The 21,809-nt window shown below is 38.1% G+C and overlaps 3 protein-coding genes across 3 annotated transcripts; 1 reads left to right on the top strand and 2 right to left on the bottom strand.

The window, feature by feature from the left end:
- The first annotated feature begins 7,444 nt into the window (after positions 1 to 7,444).
- On the top strand, positions 7,445 to 10,188 carry LOC126616220 (laccase-3-like). The gene is made up of 5 exons (XM_050284235.1): positions 7,445 to 7,578; positions 7,669 to 7,820; positions 8,227 to 8,600; positions 8,683 to 9,636; positions 9,724 to 10,188. Exons 1-5 carry the CDS (start codon positions 7,483 to 7,485, stop codon positions 9,852 to 9,854), a joined length of 1,707 nt encoding a protein of 568 aa, XP_050140192.1. The 5' UTR covers positions 7,445 to 7,482; the 3' UTR covers positions 9,855 to 10,188.
- A 469-nt stretch (positions 10,189 to 10,657) lies between these two features.
- Positions 10,658 to 12,295, bottom strand: LOC126616223 (SWR1 complex subunit 6). Its single transcript, XM_050284237.1, has 4 exons — positions 11,842 to 12,295; positions 11,635 to 11,734; positions 11,182 to 11,288; positions 10,658 to 11,094 (listed from the first exon to the last, which is right to left on the bottom strand). The coding sequence occupies exons 1-4, from the start codon at positions 11,944 to 11,946 to the stop codon at positions 10,891 to 10,893; spliced, it is 516 nt and encodes a 171-aa protein (XP_050140194.1). The 5' UTR covers positions 11,947 to 12,295; the 3' UTR covers positions 10,658 to 10,890.
- A 1,771-nt stretch (positions 12,296 to 14,066) lies between these two features.
- On the bottom strand, positions 14,067 to 17,708 carry LOC126614739 (cation/H(+) antiporter 24-like). Its single transcript, XM_050282391.1, has 3 exons — positions 17,296 to 17,708; positions 16,033 to 17,040; positions 14,067 to 15,491 (listed from the first exon to the last, which is right to left on the bottom strand). The coding sequence occupies exons 1-3, from the start codon at positions 17,602 to 17,604 to the stop codon at positions 14,271 to 14,273; spliced, it is 2,538 nt and encodes an 845-aa protein (XP_050138348.1). The 5' UTR covers positions 17,605 to 17,708; the 3' UTR covers positions 14,067 to 14,270.
- Between the last annotated feature and the right edge of the window lie 4,101 nt (positions 17,709 to 21,809).

Genomic DNA, 21,809 nt, shown 5'->3' with positions numbered 1-21,809 from the left:
AACAACTTCAGTGCATGGCATACGAAGATCAAACTATTCAGCCCTCTTGCATCTGCTTCAGACATTTCCCATCTGTAACAATGCAAACACTACAACTCGTAGAAAGCTTCACACACTCTTGATTAAGACAGTGTGAAGCAAAACCAATTTATGATGCCAACAAGAGCTTCATCAAAAGAGTTCAACCACAATTCTCAAAAGCTTCACACACTCTTGATCAAGACAGTGTGAAGCAAAACCAATTTATGGTGCCAACAAGAGCTTCATCAAAAGAGTTCAACCACAATTCTAAAAAACTTCACACATTCTTGATCAAGACAGTGTGAAGCAAAACCAATTTATGGTGCCAACAAGAGCTTCATCAAAGGAGTTCAACCATAATTCTCAAAAGCTTCACACACTCTTGATCAAGACAGTGTGAAGCAAAACGAATTTATAGTGACAACAAGAGCTTTATCAATGGAGGGCAACCACAGATCTCAAAAGCTTCACACACTCTTGATCAAGACAGTGTGAAGCAAAGCCAATTTATGGTGCCAACAAAAGCTTCATCAAAGGAGTTCAACCACAATTCTCAAAAACTTCACACACTCTTGATCAAGACAGTGCGAAACAAAACCAATTTATGGTGCCAACAAAAGCTTCATCAATGGAGGACAACTACAATTCTCAAACCTTTGAAGCAAATTCAAGACTGTTCGAAGCAAATTCAATTTATATGGTTCATCCAAACCTTCGCCTATTACAAGGTGTAACTTGCATCACAATCTCTTGCTCAACAGTGTGGAAGCAAAATTTGTATATGTTGTCTCTCCCATATTTTCAAATTTCTAGTTTCTCCCCCCCCCCAAAAAAAGGGAAATTCAACAAAGCTTCATCAATGGAGGACAACTACAAATTCTCAAAAGCTTCACACTATCTTGATCAAGATAGTATGAAGCAAAATCAATTCATGGTACCCAACAAAAGTTTCAACTCCAAAACTTCACCTACAAAGCTTCAACTCCAAAGCTTCACCTACAAAAGCTTCACCCACAATAGCTTCACCCATAAAAGTTTCACCAACAAAAGCTTCACCCACAAAAGCTTCACCCACCACAAAAGCTTCACCAACCACAAAAACTTCACCTACAAAAGCTTCACCCATAAAAGCTTCACCAACAAAAGCTTCACCCACAAAAGCTTCCCCCACCACAAAAGCTTCACCTACAAAGCTTCAACACAAAAGCTTCACACTATCTTGATCAAGATAGTATGAAGCAAAATTAATTCATGGTACCCAACAAAGCTTCAACCTCAAAACTTCACCTACAAAGCTTCAACACCAAAACTTCACCTACAAAGTTTTAATATATATATATATATTTATTTATTTTTTAAAATTCAAAAATTCAAAAATTCGAAAAAAAAAATCGAAAAAATTCAGAAATTAGAAGGAAATGCCTCATTTGTCAACTCCCTCAACCGGAGACTTGGGGGACTCCTACCATATGCTACTGCACTTTGATACTCGGAAATCTCACGACCACTCAGTGACTTGGATTTTTCAAGTCTCCAAACGAGAAGTTTTCCTCACTTAAGAAATTAAGGGAGCACTACCTCAACCTACATGCTTCACTCACAAAGCTTCAACATACAAGCTTCAACAAAAGGAAAAATTTAAAGAACTTAGTGAAGAAGGCATTTGTGCATTTAACACAATACGTTGAAATGAAGCAAAACTTGTTTATTGATATCTCTGATAAGTTACAAATATGTACATATACATGAATCAAAATAAACAAACAAGAGAGAGCCTTCACAAAGGTTGCTCAGGAGAAGTCTCAGTAGTCGGCAGAGCTCCAGAAAGAGGAGGCACCAGAGGGTGATTATTCGGAGCCTCAATACTAGTCAGAACCCCAGAAGGATGAGGCACCAAAGGTTGATCATTTGGAGCTTCATTATGCGGTACAACTCCAGAAGACGAAGACAATAAATGTCTTTGGAACAAACCCACAAACCTCTGATGATCAAGTAAAATCTGACCATCAGATTCCTGCAGCTGGTCGAGCTTCCTCTTCATGTTTGTAGCATAGTCATGTGCAAGCATGCGCAACTGTTTATTCTCATGCTTGAGCCATCTGATCTCCTGTTTGAGACTTATCACTTCAGCTGCCAATGACTCAACTTGGCGGGTTTGAGCAAATAAGCGTTGGGCCATATTAGACACAGAACCTGCACATTGAACACTGAGAGCCAGATAATCCTTAACAGCCAACTCATCATACCGTTTAGAAAATAGTCTGTTATCTTTAGGAGTGAGAAGGTTCCTGGCCACCACCGCAGCGGTCATATCATTCTTCATCATAAAGTCCCCAACGGTAAGAGGACCAGTAGGGGATAAGAATGATGAGCGCCATATATTGTTTTGAGAAGGCATGGCTGCCTCTTCACCAAAGTTCAAGTCAAAACGACGGTCGAATGGGCCAGACATTATCAGAAATGATGAAGGAGAAATGAGGTGCAATAAATCTTTGAAGTAAGGGGAAAATTCCTACAAGTAATAACTCTCTGAATGTACTTCTTACACACAATTGGTACCCTTATAAAAGAAAGGGCTACAGGGCCATTGGTTCAAAAATCGAAGAGGCACCATTCTCCGGATTCCGAAGAGGCAGCACTTTCCACAAGCAACATCAGCTCCTCGGGTACCACAAATAACTTTGCCAAAGATCTCTGACAAAGGTTAGACATATCAATTTTAAAGGTCCAGCTACCATACTATTACCCACAAGGGTAAAGGAACAGCACCACTGCTTGATAACTATAAAGTCCCAATATGTGTCAACCTCCGTGCTCCGTGGCAAGGCAGAATGGTAAAAATGCCCAACCTTTACTCACATTCGAGAAAACACTCCCAACAAGATTGCTTGCTCAAAAATCGAAGAGGCATCGCTCTCCGAATCTCGAGAGCCAGACTCCCAACAAGATTACGTGCTTAAAAATCGAAGATGCACCGCCATCCGAATCTCGAAAGCCAGACTCCCAACAGGATTACTTTCTCAAAAATCGAAGAGACACTGCTCTCCGAATCTCAAGAGTTAAACTCCCAACAGGATTACTTTCTCAAAAATCGAAGAGACACTACTCTCTGAATCTCAAGAGTCAGACTCCCAACAGGATTACTTTATCAAAAATCAAAGAGACACTACTCTCCGAATCTCAAGAGTCAGACTCCCAACAGGATTGCTTTCTCAAAAATCGAAGAGGCACCATTATCTGAATCTCGAGAGCCAGATCCCCGACAAGATTGCTTGTTCAAAAATCGAAGAGGCACCGCTCTCCGAACCTCGAGAGCCAGATTTCCTTGGATAAGACTTGTCTGCAATCTTCACACGCAACATCAGCTTTCCAGATGCCACAAGCCACTTTTCAAAGTGCTCTGACAAAGTTAAAACACGTGAAGCTTGCAGCTCCCACTACATTGTTATGACCAAGAAGGGTAAAGGAATAGCACTATTACTTGTTGTTAGGGAGACTCCTATATATGTCGACCTCTATCTTCCACAGCCAGGCAGACCTGCAAATAAAAAAAAATGTTCAACTTTTCTTCATATCCAAAAGGGCACTTTTAGCAGAGTCTCTCGAAATACTCAGCTTCTTTTCCTCCGGATAATACCTCTGCAAACAAGCCACACCGGAGCAAGAGTATCTTATATCATCAGGGTTAAAAGCAAAAGTATCCCATATCATGTTTTTTCCTTGTCTTTTTCTTTGGCATTGTTTTTACCTGCAAGACAATGAGAAAGAGAGCAATCAGTCAGCATTTGGAATCAAGCTTCCAGTCAGGAACTGACTGCTTAGAACCCTTTGCCTGATTACTTACCTGGCATTGCTCTCGATACTCATCTTTAACATCTTATGCTTCCAGAGAAGATACCATATCTGTCTGAGGAATAGATAGGGCAAGTGAGAAGGATACAAGGAAGCATGTGGAGACAAGCGTAACAGAACACGTGTCGATACATCTACTACTTTGTCAATAGCAAAAATATCACATATCATCAAGGTCGAACTTACTCTAGATTTGATGGACTTGTTTTGACCCTCAAATTCTTGAGTCGGCTTTATACTCTGGAGGAAACCAGAAAACCCTCCAGCCCAGCTCAAGAATAAGCATGTAGAAAGTTATTTCTTCAAAAGAAAAAGTATCTCATATCATCTCTTCTCCATTTGCTTCTCCTTATCCTTGTTACTGTTTACGACACAAGGAGAAGGAGAACAATCAACCGGAAGCTGAAGTTGAACCTCCGATCCAAGTTGCTTGCTTAGAAGTCTGATTGCTTACCTTGTCTGTTACCTCATTCGGCAAATCTTCTAGCTCGGCGACTTGGGGGACTCCTACTATAGGGTTTGTATTGCACTTGACCAAGCCCGAAACTATAAGTAAACTTCAAGTGAAATTGATACATTACCTTGTGCATCTTCATCGGTTAAAGATACCACCCCTGGATGAAGGAAAAGTACTTTTAGAGAAAATGCCACATCTACATATGAGACAGATAAGGCAAGTGAAAATGATACCACACTTTGGTACTAAGAAGTTTCGTGATTACTCAATGGCTTGGATTTTGGAAGTCCCCAACCGAGGAGCTTCCTTTACTCGGGAACTTAGGGGAGTATTGTTTGTACCATACTTGACCAATCCCGAAACTACTGAGCACCGGTCAACGTTATACCGTCAAGGGCCTAGAAGAGTTTCCCTCCAACTAGGAAGCCAATTACAGTGTGACACATGTCGACATCAGAAGCCAATTATAGCGCGACACGTGTCAACATCAGAAGCCAATCACAACACAATACGTGTCAATGTCAGAATGAAACTAGAAACTCTCTTCTATAAATAGAGATCATTCTCTCACAATATTTCCTAATGTCATTTGTACTAAATCATTCACTAATACTCACAAAAGCAGAGATTGAACCTATGTACTTATGTAAACCCTTCACAATTAATGAAAACTCCTTTACTTCGTGGACGTAGCCAATCTGGGTGAATCACGTACATCTTGTGTTTGCTTCCCTGTCTCTATCTATTTATATACTTATCCACACTAGTGACTGGAGCAATCTAGCGAAGGTCACAAACTTAACACTTTCTGTTGTACCAAAGTCCTCACTGATTTTGTGCATCAACAAAAAATATATTGCAATTTTTAATATAAGTGCAAGCGCTTCTTGAAAAAGCACTTTGAAGGCATAGCAGGTGCTTCCAGTTCTAGGAAGCACTTGTCAAGTGCTTTTTTGAACCCATAAGCACTTTTAACTTTTTACGCCAAACTTGGTTAGAAGCGTTTGAAGATCTGACAGCGTTTTTAGTTATTATAAAGGGAATTGTTATTAGCATTCCAAAAATCTCATTCTACACTCCTCGCAAGTGTATTTTTCTTTTTAATTATAAAAGGTTTGGAGTGTCAAATGAAATTTTTGGTATGCTAATAACAATTCCTATTATAAAAACATTTTCAAACATGTCTTCAATCTAGTGGTATTCCGATTTAAACTTTGGAGGCTGGGAGTTCAAATATCATAAACGACAATGGAATCGCAACGTGAGTAAATGTATTATTTGTCATGTCATAGTCTAAGTTTCTAAGATTAGGATTAGGAACCGAAAAAAATCATAGATGATTTGATTGCTCCAAAGTCAGTTGGCAGGCTACCTAATACATCTCTTCTGAATTTTTCTAATTGGCTGGGAGCATCCAAGACAGATATCCTCTCTTCTACAACAAAATCTGGAGAGAACCTACTTCATTTGAAATCATTAAGAAATACACAAGATTAACTACTCATCATGCTAATTAGTGCCTTGATTAATGTTTAAACAAACACTAAACACTTTGAAAGAGAAATCATCAAAGAATATCCAAACTTCGTGAAGCTGTTCACAGGTGTTAGTGTGATCCTACTTTGCTTTTGGAACTTATTACTTTTAATCCTTGTTGGTTAACTAACAAATCTTATTTTAATAAACATGGGAATCAATGGTTTACTCAAGAAGAACTAAGGTTTTCAGCTAATGAGTGACACTTCGGGGTATCTTGTTCAACCCTTTTGTTTTGTACGGTAATCATCCGTAGAATACGTTTTGGGAAATTTTATGGAGATACGAAATATGGATTCGAATCGCATGTGGTCCAATATCCTAGTAGATAGGGTTTTGGGTTTTCACTTATGTATCTCGGGTTCAAAACTTCCCCGTTCCGTAAAATATTGCAGTAAGTTCGAATCCTCCCTCCCTTACAACGAGAACAACCAAACTTTATCCCACTAAGTGGGGATGGCTCTATGAATCATAGAACGACGATGCGCTCGGTCTTGCGATGTCTTCTGTTAGCTCCAAGTATTCTATATCTTTTGTTAAAGTCTCATTCAAAGTCTTTCTAGGTCTTCCTCGACCCCTATTGCCCTAACCTCCGTCTCACAACTGCATCTTCTAACTAAAACATTTGTATGTCTTCGATTCATGTGTCCAAACCACCTCAACCGACTCTCCTTAATAATACTAATTTAAAAATAATAAAGAAATATGGGTTCGAATAATTGAGCAGGAGGATTGAAATTATTGAGTGAAGATGGTGGAGGTGATAAGGGTAGGAAACTTGTTAGGTCCATGGAATTCCAAAGGTGGAATTTTGTTGCATCAATTTCATGAATTTTGTTGCATCAATTTCATAACGGAAAAAATTAGTCAACTAATGCAACAAAAATTATTCCTTTCTTCTTCTTCCTCCCTACCAAATCAACCCAAAATTCAACCCCCTTTAACTCTCCCTATTTAATTTATAGGTTTGAATAATACAAGAAAAATACCAAAAAATGGGTGAATGAGAAAATTTAGAATGCTTGAAAGTGTCTTGGTCCACAAGGCAAGATAGATGATGGACAAGTGGTAGTGTGATTCACTTTCCATGCATGGAGATGATGAAACAAGAACGACAATGATCATTTCTCGTATTACATACAGTCTATCATATTACGTTGTTTGTTTATGTCAGTCTAAATAAATGGTCTAAATTTAGGATCTGGCATAAAGGTACACTTGACGGTCAATAGTTAACATTTTCCGACCATCGAGCTTTTCGATTGTTCACATCAAGTAAAGCGTAACTCTCTATCCCTTGAGAGTCACAAGGAATTGACATGCTCAAAGCATAGAATCTCCATTTGTTTAAGACTTGGTTGAAGAGGGCATAGTGGGTGAACCAATTCCCTTTATGGTTGGACTAATATGTCCCAAAGATCTTAAGTGTCCAATTTGACCTACAAACCTAATTTACATGGGCAATCCCTCCAAATATAAAATTAAAAATCAATTAATTAATTAATATTTGTTCTTCCCCTTCCCGCTAAATCCAGAAATATATAAATAGGTCCTCCCTCACAAGTCTAAGCTCACACCACCACCACTGCTGCTACTGCAAGTTAATTCACAAGGCAATGGAGGCTTCCACATTTACCCTTCTGCTTGGCCTTGCCTTCCTCACTTTCTTAGCTTCTTTCTCTGCTGCAGAAGATCACTTCCATGAATTCGTAGTATGTATTCATTCATTCGTATACAGTCATCTTCATATTTGTATATTCGTATTCATAACGCCTTAGATTTGTGTGGAAATTTCGAAATAGGTTGAAGCAAAGCCGGTGAGGAGGCTGTGCAGAACCCACACCACAATCACGGTGAATGGTCAGTTCCCGGGACCAACTTTGGAAGTCAGAAATGGAGATTCCATTGCCGTCAAAGTTACCAACAGAGCAAAATACAATATCACCATCCACTGGTATTCTTTCATCATAGTTTACGATTCTTTTGAATTTTCTGCTGTTGCTAAGAGGTCGCACTTGGTGCGATGGCAAATGCCTTCGCCCATGAGCGGTAGGTCTCGGGTTCGAGACTTGAGAGCAGCCTCTCCATAAATGGGGGTAAGGCTAGCCAACATTCACCTCTCTCAGACCCTGCGTAAAGCGGGAGCCTTGTGCACTGGGTACGACTTAATAAGGCTCTGGTCCAACCTATATCTGACAAACAAAGAGGGTTGGCGCTAACTCGGGAGTACAATGCTTTGACGATCAAGTATTGTATCGAGATTGGGCACCAAATCATGGTTTATACACGGCTTAATGTCTATCTATCTGTCTAGTGTTCGCCCCAGGTTTTTCCAGTGCTTATTCTTCTATATCTTTCAGGCATGGACTGAAGCAGCAGAGAAATCCATGGGCAGATGGTCCTGAATACGTCACACAATGCCCTATCCAGCCAGGAGCTACTTACACATACAGGTTCACAATCACAGACCAAGAGGGCACTTTGTGGTGGCATGCTCACAGCAGATGGCTTAGAGCCACTGTCTACGGAGCCCTCATCATCTACCCTAGATTGGGTTCTCCCTACCCCTTCCCAATGCCGAAACGAGAAGTTCCCCTTCTTCTTGGGGAATGGTTTGATCGAAACCCCCTCGATGTCCAGAGGCTTGCGGCTTTCACAGGAGGAGCACCCAATGTCTCTGATGCATACACCATTAATGGCCAGCCTGGTGATCTTTACAGATGTTCCAAACAAGGTTTGCTAAAATCCACTTTGCTTGAATATGCAAAAATAAAATGATGTACAATGTGTTGACATAAGGAAACATGGCAATGCAGAAACCCTTCGAATTCCAGTTGAATCGGGCGAGTCACTTCTCCTGAGAGTCGTCAACTCTGCACTCAATCAAGAACTCTTCTTTACTGTTGCCAACCACCAACTGACTGTTGTGAGCGCTGATGCAGCTTACACAAAACCTTTCACAACCAGAGTTATCATGCTAGGGCCTGGCCAAACAACCGATGTTCTGGTTACTGCTAATCAGCCCCCTGCTCGCTACTACGTGGCTGCTCGTGCCTATCAGACTGCCCAGAATGCGCCCTTCGACAATACCACCACCACTGCCATCCTTGAGTACAAGAATGCTGCTTGTTCAAAGAACGGCAAACCTTTAGCACCACTACTGCCTAGGTTGCCAGCTTACAACGACACAGCAACTTCTACTGCATTCACTGCTCAGCTAAAGAGCCCATCCCAGGTCAAAGTCCCCACACAGATTGACGAGAACCTGTATTTCATTGTGGGTTTAGGACTGAATAACTGCACAGTTCCTAACAGCCCTCGGTGTCAAGGACCAAATAACACCCGCTTTGCAGCTAGCATGAACAATGTTTCCTTTGTATTCCCAAGAAGCACCTCCTTAATGCAAGCCGCCTACAGTGGTGTACCTGGTGTCTTCACCACAGACTTTCCACCTGTTCCTCCTGTGCAATTCAATTATACCGGAAATGTGCCCCGGGGACTATGGTCACCTCGTCGTGGAACTAAGCTCTACAAGTTGAAGTATGGTGCTAATGTACAAATAGTGCTTCAGGACACCAGTATTGTGACAACTGAGGACCACCCTATGCATCTTCATGGGTACCATTTCTATGTGATTGGATCAGGATTTGGAAACTACAACCCCAGAACAGATCCAGCGAAATTCAACCTCATTGACCCGCCACAGAGGAATACCATCGGAACACCTCCAGGAGGATGGGTAGCTATTCGATTTAAGGCTGATAATCCAGGTAACATGCTAATCTCGTATCATAAGCTTTCTTCTAACTTATTTTTGTACACTATTTTGATGTTTTTTCACTTCTTAATCCAAATAGGTGTCTGGCTGATGCATTGTCACTTAGATGCACATCTCTTCCTGGGTTTGGCAATGGCTTTTCTAGTCGAGAACGGAAACGGACCACTACAGTCTGTAATTCCTCCTCCAGCAGATCTACCGCGATGCTAAATTATCAGCAGAAGATCACACTAGTAGTTGGATTTCACTATAGAAATTGAAATACTTGTTGTTCTATTGCATTCTTAGATTATTATGTATTAGGTTGAATTTGGCGCAAAACCAAGCGTAATGATGTTCTAAGATTCATACAGCCGATCCCACTTAGTGGGATATGGCTTTGTTGTTGTCGTTTTGTTAGGTTGAATTTGTCAATGAGTTCCCATTGTGATTTCTTTTCCAGTATCGAGTCAAGAGTTGGACAGTGCTCCAACAAGCAGCTACGTTGTCATGTTATGTTCCCAAATTCAAGGAAAGGAATTTTAGATTTGAACAGTTCAGAATACATATCTTATTCAGTCCGGCTGAAGAAGTTGAGGTTCCACCATAAAACCAAATGATAGTTTGGGGAATAACCCAATTACTTATAAGCACATGCAAGGTCCCTTCTTTTCCCGATGCGGGATTCATGCTCTCAACACCGGCTTTCAGATGATCAGTTGATAGCTCAAAATATGAAGGAAACATGACATAAGATAAACCTAGCTTATATGTTGTGAGATGGTGCCAACTTCCCCAAAGGGCGCACCGTCCAGTCTACATAAAACCGTTATAGAAATAAACCACTGCAACTCTTACAGCGAACTCAACTCCTAACATGAAGATCATAACCAAGTTGACTAATCCTCCATAATCTATTATCAAACAATAAAAAGAAAAAAGCAGGAAAGACACATGATATGCGAAGCATATGGTATTTAGTGAGGAGATGCAATTTCTTTGATTGCAAGAGAAAAAATTCAATTAACCACAGCTGGATAAATTTGGTTTTTTCTTTCTTTCTTTCTTTTTAGAACCGTTTGCCTTAGAACAAAATGTTAGCGTAAACGATGGTACACCTACTTCTCAGGGAGACTAAAACCAAAATGTCAATATAAACAAGATTACGGTAACTACTAACAACATAGAAACAATAGTTATGGATAATCAACATGAATCAGCATCCAGTTCACTAAAGCTGCATGTGTTGGTTAAAACCACTCACCAATCAGGCAACAAACTTCAAACATCGAGTATCATTGTGTATATTCTGGCAACGACCCGAGCAAAATCGCACCCCACATCTCACACATGTGTAGGTGGCAGCAGAACCACAAACAGTGCAGAAATGGCGCCGGGAGGTAGAGCTTGGTGGTCCCACTGCTGCCTTCAGATAAGAAGGAACATGAGGAGGCAAGGAGTCGAGATTTGCCTGTTTCCATGAGAAAAATTATGTAAGGAAAGACACATCAAAGCAATTCAAATCCTAAAATAATACGTGCAGCAAAATCCCTGTTACCTCATGCAGAAGCTCAAGGAATGTTCTTGGGGCCTTCTTGGCCTCAAGAGCTTTTGCCTGCCGGGTTTTACGCTTGGTGCCCTTAGACTGCTTCTTTGTTATAAACACTGCAGCAGCAATTCAAATTGTTACTTCGATAGACCACTCACTGAAATAACTTCAAGTGACAAGAGAGAGGGAGAGAGAGGTTGATCACGAATCTCTTCTGTTCTTACATACCATTTGATGGCCATACTTGTACACCATAGCTAATAACTTAATAAGCATTGCCCAGCCACAAAAGCTTAAAATGCATATATTGATATCACAATGCACTTCGGTTTTGGATGCAAAATCATTCAACAGAGTCTCCACTGCCTAATACAAGATAATAACTTGTTTTCGAAAACAAATACGAAAATAATAACCCAACAAGAACAGAGAGTTTAAAGAGAAGTTGCATAAAAAAATTACCATCATCATCGTCAAGAGAAGCTTCATCATCGTCGTTAACTTCTACCGTCTCCAAACCAGCATTATCATTTTCCAAAGCTTCAAGCCGAGCAAGGGCAGCCTAAAACCAACCAGCATAACCCATCAACACTAATAAACTTATACAAATTCACAGAAAAAAAAATCACCAAAATATTATAAAATATATATACGTTTGTGTGTGTATACCTGCGTGCGGTTGTCACTACTCTGGAGGGCAGCAGTCATTTTCGAAGCAACCTTTCGAGTTCGACTCGACATTCGGCGCAATGGGTTGGACCCATCGTCGTCCATTGCTGCAGGAGGAAGTTGAAAGGAGTTTTCTTCTCAAAAATTCTGGTGCTGAAAAATCGATAGCGATGGCTTTCGATCAAGAAAGCTAGATTGGAATGAGAAAGACCTTTCTGGGTCGGATTAACTGGAGCTCACTGTGAGTGGTTCAGCTAAAAGTCGTCGTCTTTTATGAAATTAAGATTTGGGTAGTCGCTCAATTCGCGAAATACATCAGATAAAACAGAGACAATTGTATCAGCTAGAATATGAGAGAGACAGAGAGAGAGAGACAGAGAGAGTTACAGCACAACAATGGAGGAACTTGTAGCGAGTGGAGGGTCCTGGAGGAGGGAGAGGGCGTGGAAGGAAGTGAAAGATTTTGGGCTTGGACTCCAATAGAAAGTAATTTCTTTGTTTTGATTTGTAAATGGACCTTGAAATTGGTAATACAAGCCCAATATTAGCAAATCCAAACAATTTGTATAATTATAGGAACTTTAACGAAAAACTTCTGGTACTATTCATAAAGAAAAACCACATTTTTTACACTAAAAAGTCAATCTTGGTAGTATTCACTTTACCCTTTATTTTGTTCTTATTGTTAAAACTCAAAGTTTTCAAGCCATTTTCATTAGTTTTCCTTATAATTATTCACCCAAATATTTGATCAGCACACTCTGGATCAAAATTTCTTTTTGACATTACAAGGTAGTTATAGCTTAAGAGGTTACCAGCATTTATCCCCTACGTAGGTGCAAAATAAACAAAATACAAGATGACTTCCATCATAAGGTTCATATATTTCATTTGGATCTCTTTTTAATTGTAGTAACAATTATTGGTACTCAGAAAAATTTATGACGCAGAAGTGCTAATGAAAATTTCTTTTGTAGTGAAGATGATAAACTTTGTTAAAGAGTCGAGAATAGGTGCTTAATTATGTTTATGTTTTGAGTTGAAGTAGAATATAAAATGAGTGCATGATATGAAGTATCTGTACATGTAATAGCATATGTTACATCACTATGTATACATGCAAATTATATTATATACATACTAAAACCCAATCGAAGAGTTACTATTCATAAACACAATGTTTTGATGATTTTGCCCCCATTTTTCTTGTTCTTCTTCGTTGATTTTTTTTTCAGCTCACACTTTGAATTGACAAAAATGCCCCTTTGAGACTCGTATAGGGTCATCTAGTTTGCGTTTCTTGAGCTGTCATTCTCTCTTCTCGACATCAAATTTATTTATAAACCCAAACAAAGAGTTACTGTTCATAAACGTAGTGTTTTCACAAATTTGTCCCCATTTTCACTAATCTTATCCCTTATTTTTTTTCAGCTCACACAAAGACAAAAATACCCCTTTGGGACTCGTGGGGTCACCTAGTATTGCGTTTCTTGAGTTGTCGTTCTCTCTTCTCGACAGTAAATTTGCGTCTTAATCCTTTTGTTATTCCTATCAGTATTTACGTCTTAATCCTTTCTTTTTGAAACTGTTACTCAACGTGGTTTCGACCTCTTGAGATCTTGAGTTTAATTAAGATTTTCGTCTTTCTGGTTTTGGGTGCAGGAAAACGGAGGAAGAGAAAGAAACGGACTTTGGATTTATTAGAAACTTAGTAGATATTCCATGCATTATTATATATTGCAACTGGAATATTTTGGTGACCATTAACCTTTTAATCAAAGCCCACATATGCTAATAGATTTTGTAATTAGGACCAAAGAAGTTAATTGCTTTTTTCTTTGAATGGCTCTACTAATTATCCAACAGGGCACTTTGTTTAATCATATATATATTCTGACCATGAAGAATATAATTCATGAGTCCACTCATCTTGATGCAACAAAATTAAGTTTCATTTTACTTCTGTTAGTCCACAGGGTTTATCAAATTTCTTTTGAATATGTGGAGTTAATTTGCTCTTTATTTTTGGAATTGTTATTGGCTGTTCAAAGATTTATTTTGCACTTCTCACAAGTGTATTTTTCGTTTTGTAAATATAGAAATTTTGGTGTGCACGATGAGAATTTTGGAGTGCCAATAACAATTCTTTTTTTTTTTTTATGGAAGTTTGTATGACATCATTTTAAGCTTTTACATGAAAATGGTATTGCCTATATACGTATATATATTTAGAACTTTCTACATATTTTATACGATTCAAATATATAGCATCGTGTGGGCACCATTGTACCAATTTTATTCAATCACCTAAACTCTATTAATTCTACCTCAGCTCGTTGCAATTCCCTATTTCTCTTTCAAATGCCATTTGTCAAAGCCTTAACCTAGCTAGCAATACATACATTGGTTTATGAAATACCAAACTCTAGTTACCTACACCATGAAATCAACAAATCCTTCACCTTTTGAGTAGGGCTAGGGCTACATGCAAACCTTCCACTTGTACTATCTGACCCTTGCCCTCTCAAAATCTGCTGTTGTACCACTAACACAGAAGCAGTACAACAAAAATCAAGAGAGGAAATATAGTCCCCAATTATTCCCAACTCATCATTTTCACTCCAATATGAGAGCCCAGATATAAGCACAGGATTGATCCCTTGTTTCCTTCCCACAATCCAAAGGTCATAATTATTTTCAGTATCATCATTCACTGATTGAATGGCTGAGATTGTCTCTTCCCCATTCCTCACCGTTATTTCTCTATAACTCACCCTCTCATCCCTCTCATTCTTCACCCAAAACCACGTCACAACGCCATCATCCAACTTCTTCTCCATCTCATCATCACCTACAAAATTGTGCGAAAGAAACCGAATCACAGTCAGCGACACGTTTAAGTTCCCGGCCATCCTATCTGCATAACATAATGCCTCCCTAGAATCCGCTCCGCCCAAAAATAGCACGGCAAAATGTAGCTCAGTGTTTCTAACTGCCAGTTTGTTATGTCTAACATGACCCTTGTCAACCAGAACTCCAACTGAGCAAGGTGCATGGGCCAACACATTTGAATTGACAGATCCAACCCCATGCCTCACAATTCCTGTTAATTGTCGTCCAGCAGTATCCAAACACTCCTTGTGAAAAGGCAAGATTATAATTGTGGCCTTTTTCACAAGAGCTAGGTCACAAATGTCTTGGTACATTGTTCTATTTGGCACTATTGCTGTGAAGGGATGGAGCCTAACACACTCACCTTTGGTTTCTTGGTATTGCTGCAAGACATTGTGGATTGTGTGACAAACTGCATATTTTGAATCATGCTCTTCTTGCTTTTCATGGTCTATAAGCACAGGAGAAGCCCGGCCAACAAGATCGACGAGACGGAGAGAAAAGATTACGAACGGGGTGCTTAGAGTTGGATTGGAAATCTCAAGAAAGTTGATGAGGGAACCTGTGCTATCTTCATCATATATACATAGGACTATGCGAAGTTCTGCGTCCGCCTGAGGAGTGTGCTGGATGGTTCTCCGTTTATGGACCATGTATGGCCTCGTTGGGTCGTAAAGGATGCTAATCAAGGGTGTGGATATTGCAGTCATCGTAGTGAGGGATAGCACCATCATTGTAAACCCTGGAATCCCCATTATCTGTGCATATATACACACAAAACAGCTAGCAAGTGAGTTCGGATGAGGAGAAATATGTTTCGTTTATGATTTCTAGGAAAAGTAAAAATGCTACACCCTAAATTCAAAAGCAATGTAGTTTAGATATAAGCACAAGCCGGTACATGAAGAAATAGTAGGCGCAAAACAAATAAGCTCATCAAAACTCGATTATAGTTAAAAACACCAAAATGATATGTAAGAAGTTTTCTCAAGTTTGATTCTTTTGAAGTGTCTCTCAATAACATTAACAGTTGTCAGGAGACTATATATATATATATATATATATATATATATATATATTAGGAATAAAATGTCTTGGCAACAAATCTAAGAAACTTTCTTTATGCAATTAATGGAAGATCTCAGTCATTTGTTTTTACCGTCTAATATAGCAGTTACTGTGTTTATTAACAATGTCATATACTGCAAGAAGTACAAATTAACTGCCATGTAACATGATCTTCATACTTTCCATAAGTCCATTTAACATTTCTTTCATATGCATGCCAATGACGTTTACCTTTTTGTCCATCCAATGGAGAAAAACCACTATCTCCACTTGACCTTTTAGGATCATCATGAAGCTGAGCGTAACACCATCCCTGAGTGGCAACTCAAAGAAGGCAGAAGTGATTAGGGTTCCAAGCAACTTAGCCACATAGGCAGTCAGAGTGATGGCAAACATGGGACTCAAGCTTGACCAACCAGCAGAGCTCATGGCATTCACATCCACAGAAAGCCCAACCAATGCAAAAGAAAATGGCATCAAAACATCCACTATAACCATCTCACTCCTCTCCACAATTGTTGATCCAATTGGAGGGCCATCCGGGATCGCCAAACCTAACCAGAATGCACCGTTTGCGATCGCGATCCCGGTTATGTCAGCCAAACCCCCCATCACTAAAACCCCCAAAAAAATCATCACCACATACCCTTGGTTCACTGGCTGCCCCTCTGGGGTGGTCTCAGCAATTCTCACCAAACTCCTCCTAATCACAAAAACAATGAAGGCCAGAAAAACAACCAAAGAAATCAAGTACCATAACACAGCCAGGTGGTTGCCCTCACCTTGCTTAGCTGCCTCAAATACAATCATTACACCAACTCCCATTGCATCGCTTATCACCGATATCGACAATGCCAGTCGTCCGATCTCTGAGCTCAGAAGGTTGAGCTCTTTGAGGATGGAGTGGATGATCGGAAACAATGGTAGGGCCAAGCCGGAGGAAATGAATCCGAGTGAAGAAATTCTAGCTAGTTCTTTGTCCATGGACTTGCGCAAAGCGAATGCAACAATTGATATAAGTATGAAAGGGAGGAGTACTCCAGCAAATGCTATGTACAATTGTTTCTTATTTGCCTTTTTCACTAGGGAAATGTCCATTTTCACTCCGGACAAGAAAAAATAATAAGTGAATCCAATTGCTCCAATATTTTTCACTATGAATTGTGAATTTTTGGGGAACATAACTGAGGTAAATTTTTCACTGCGGCCTAAAATTGACGGTCCAATGAATATACCACCCTAAACAAACTTAATCAAGTCAATTGTAATACCAAAATGGTGAATTCCATACAAACCTAGTTAAGAATATATGAACTTTAGAATGATATATATGATATATGCACACATACATGAAGGTTCGACTGCAGATGACTCTTTGGGCATTCGAATCAATGCTTTGAATGCTTAGCGAGTGCGTGCATGAACATTTTTGTATATGCATATATGTAGTAACAAATTAATATGCAAGAACCCTTAGGGAGAAGAGGAACGTACAATGACTTCTGAGACAATTCTGGGTTGTTTGAAAGGCTTGAGAAGAACACGGAGGATACGAGTGAGGATGATGACCAATGCAAACTCTAACAACAACAGTGTGAATGAATTTTTCAATGGATTTTCACCATAAAGTAAGTTGAAGGCGCCTGCCTCTCGAGCCTTTCCACATGAAATAATAATTGAAGGGTAAACATTGTTGAGATTTATGGACACATTGTCTGCCTGAGCTTTCAAGGACGCCTGAAATCTGTTTGAACTTCCATCCCAAGGGGTTGGGAGATGGTAAAGTGGGAATTCCCTAACCATGAAAAGAAGTAACTGGAAAACCTAACCATGCAAATTTTGAGAGAGAGAGAGAGGGGAAAGGCTAATAGGGGTGTGGACATGCGTTAATAAGGGATAGAAGTTCATGAGTTTGCAAGGTTGCCAACAAAAAACATATAGTTTGTGAGGTTGTCGATAGTTTGTGCATTCCCTGTGGGAACACAATATTATCCATTTCTTTACTAGTTCAAATGTTACCTCTACAATTCTATTTAAAAATTGATTAAAAAATGTTGAAATAAACCATTTAAACATGAGCGGAGCAAAGAATAGAATCCTTTTTTTGCATAAAAAAATTAGAGTAAAATTAATGAAAACGTTACTAATTAGGCATATGTCAAGAACACATGATGAGTTGATTTCATATTAAATATTTCACCTTATTCTTAGTTTTTTTTTTTTAAATTAATTAATTTATTATTATTAATTTTTTTTAAATTATTTGTGGTAGAATTTTGATACTTTGTTTTATATTTTCAATATAAAACAATCGACTTCCTTTGGAGTAAAACGTGATCAAATGGATGAATTTTGGAGTGATTCAAATTGGAGGATATTCGTGTGTCTCTTGGCGTGTTCATGTCAAAATTTGGGAATTTTCTACCAAGCGGCTATTTTCTGGCAATGAAATAAAAGAGCAATGCGTGGTGCTGGAAAACTACGTTTTTGGGCTTAAAATGCGTTTTTTCAGCCCAAGATGATCTTAGATGGGTTCGTGGGCTTCTGGAGAAGTGTTCAAAATAATCCAAGCTTTAAATCCAGCTATTTTGGGCTAGTTTTGGGGCTGATATGGGTCGAAAACATGGTTGTGCAAAATTTTGGGCGAATCTACAAAGTCAATTTAGGATTATGTTTCCTGATTTATTTCCATTTATTTGGTTTCCTAGTCTTAGTCGAAGACCTTTTAAGAGGAGGATTTATTTAGAGTAGTATAAATAAGCCTTTTGGCCGGCCCTAGGGTTTTCTTCTTTATGCAATTTTTGGAGAGAAGATTTTGGGCAAAGCTTAGAGGTTTTAAGACTTATACTTTCAAAATGTGTTTTCACTCTTTTTCTATTTCAATAAAGATTTTGTGATTTTTATTATGAATATGCGTAACTAATCCTCTTTGCTAGGGTGAGGCCATGATTCTTAGCGAGAATATATAGTTTCTTTTTAATTTGCTTATGAATTTATGCATGCAAGTTTTGAATTGTTAATCACTAGTTTAAACTATTTATTTGTCTTAGTGATTCGCGACCATTATGATATTTAGAAAAGTAATTTGAAGCAATTTTGGCAGAGGGCTATCCCTAAAATTGACTAAGGTTTCTTGTGGTTAATATGTGTAACTTCGTAGGATGAACGACACGTCTTAAGGGTTATATGGTTTTTCAAAAGGTTTTCACAAAACTTAATGAGTCTTGCATGTTCACATTCGATCTGGACATCACGGATTGCATGTTAGATATATGTTATATGTTGGAGGTTCCAAGTAGGATACCCTTTAGGAAAACCTAACCTTTAAAGTATGTATATGTGTAATTCATACGTAATTAGAAGAACTACATAGGATTATTAAGGTGAGTGCGGAACCTTAGTACTTTCGCACTTTGAATTCTTAAAATTGTTTCCTGTTTCCTTCTTTAAAATTGCATATTTTAGTTAACCTTTTTAATTAAATTTTTTTCTTAATGTAGGTCATTAAATCACTTTTTTTCCAAAACTCTGTTCTAAGTAATGAGTTGAGAATCGATTTCGTGTTAATCTATTCAAATTAATCCATGTGGAGAACGAGCTTGCTTAAGTCAACTATACTACAATAATCTTGTTTCTCTTGCAAGTATTTAAGATGTTTTTAACCCTTTTTGCACAGGTCGTAAAATTCCTATCAGTTCTTTTTTATCAACAAAATATTTTCGTTAACTAACCTAACGTCAATTAGTAGTCCCAAAGCTTATCAGGCTTATCAGGCCCTTACTTTCCGCTCCTAATCTAAAAGCTGTACACCAAAACCAATTGGACATTTCTTGATTTTTCACCCCTAACGTTTCAGATTAGGGTTTTGGCCAAGCCTCAAGGTACCTGTTTTCCATCCATATATGTCAGAGTTGCGCTGCTTATCGAAACGGTTGTTCCAGAAAGCCTTGCGGGACATCTTCAATTTTCTGAAGCTTTTCTAGGGTTCCAAGCTCTGGATGGAACTCCCACACTAGGCGTCTCCAAGTGATTGTTCACATCTATATATGAAGCACGGATTCGGTGATACGATATGACACAACACGGCAATATAAAAAATCTCTAAAGGATACGATATGCTATGTATATACAACAATAAAAATATATAATTTAAAACATATTTTAACATGAAAATATCCAAATTCTAGTTCATTTGATTTTTTTGAGAAGAAAAGTTGGAAGTCTAAACCTCTTTACATACAAAAGAAGAAGTACCAGTTATATTCATTGTTTCAAAAAGAGGCAAGCTCTTTCGATTAATTAACTTTCAATTAAATCTTTGTTTTTTATTACTTTCTCCTCTTAGTTTCTCATCTGAAAAAGGATCCTAGCCAAAAGCCATATACTTGTATCCCAAAAGTGGACTCAAAATTGTATTTGTTGACCTATATATGTACTCTTCAGCTGCATGTGGTTCAATATCTTAATGGATAAGGTGTTGGTTTCCAATCATGTATTTCAGGTTCGAAACTCCTCCTCTACTAAATTATTGTAATAGTTTCGAATCATCCTCTTTCCTTAATAATAATAAAATAAAATAAAAACACTCTTCAGCCACTGACCCCCACGTACCTTACCTACTGTATGTTTCTGTCCTTGTCTTCAGCTTCCATTTGACTTTTTTTTTTCTTTAGGAAAATTTTGCAAACCAATGCCCAAGAAAGTTTGATTCCTTTTTGTTTTGGTTTTGTGGGTTTGGTGTTAATTGGTGTAAATTGGTCATTGAATTTTCAGTTTGAAAGAAAGATTGTGTTTTTCAAACTAGTAAAGAAACTTGGAATTGGGCATCTGGAAATTGCCACTTGAAAATTTGGAGTAGAAGAAAACTGAAAGAGAAAGAGATGGGACGGCTTGGTTCTCTCTCTCTCTCTCTCTCTCAAGTATGCGAGACAACACCAGATTTGAGTTGAGGTTGGCTTTAAGGCTGTTCTTGCTAGCCGCTAGGCTCCCACTCAGTTCAGGAGTAATCTTTTGTTGTAATTTATGCATTCTACATTGCAGTATCCATTTTCCAAAGTAGAATCTGCAGTGCAGTTCCATGGTTAAATTAGTCATTTGATAGAATTATAGAATGAATTTTTATGGAACATTTGGTTTAATGAAAAATTGAAAATTGAAAATGTTTCTTGTTGTTCTTATTAACTTGGTAAGTTGGATAACTTTTATTGATTATTTTATTTTTAAAGTACTTGTAATTCTTAGCAGTTGTTTGTTCTTGTTGTTACTATTAAAACGTGATGCACTGCCCACACAAATGAATGAGAAAAAAAAAACATAAAAGTACAAATTCTCAAAATGATTAAAGTATAATATGTGATGAATTTGATTATAATAAAACAGAGCAACGTAGTGTATGAATCTACAAAATTGTAGAATAGAAATTGCACAACAGTGACTGAATTCGGGTTGACCTATTTCAAAATATCAAAAATATGAGAAAGGGTTGCGTACAAGTCTTGGCATTAATATGTAATTTTTGTTCAATTGAGGTGCATTAGGAAACTTGAAAAGTCCATTGACCTTTTACTAATGGGTAATGCTAGGTGGACCAAATTTTTAAATCAAATTTGCATATCAAATTATTTGTCACCAATAGGAAATGAACACGTTAATTAACACTTAAGTAATTAATAATCCAATCATCAACAACCACATAATTTGGTTCACAAATTTGATCAACCTAGCATTACCCCTAACTAATTATGATAAATATGATCAATATTGTAAGTTTTGATTGACCTAAAACTAAAATTCCCTAAAAATCGTTAGAGCTTAATTTAAAAGAAACCTTTTTTTAATACAAATGTTAATTTCAATTGCTAAGAAAAAACTAACACTAAATCATGACCATAGGATCTTCATCAATGACAAAATTATATGCTTTAGTAACATTATAAGAAGGAAACGATTAGGAGAGAAGTCATCCCAATATTAAATTCTAAGAACAAAAAAAAATACTGGACGCGTGA

The sequence above is a fragment of the Malus sylvestris genome, chromosome 3, assembly GCF_916048215.2.
Source record: "Malus sylvestris chromosome 3, drMalSylv7.2, whole genome shotgun sequence".
Taxonomy (NCBI): domain Eukaryota; kingdom Viridiplantae; phylum Streptophyta; class Magnoliopsida; order Rosales; family Rosaceae; genus Malus; species Malus sylvestris.
This window is presented reverse-complemented; position numbering and strand designations above follow the sequence as displayed.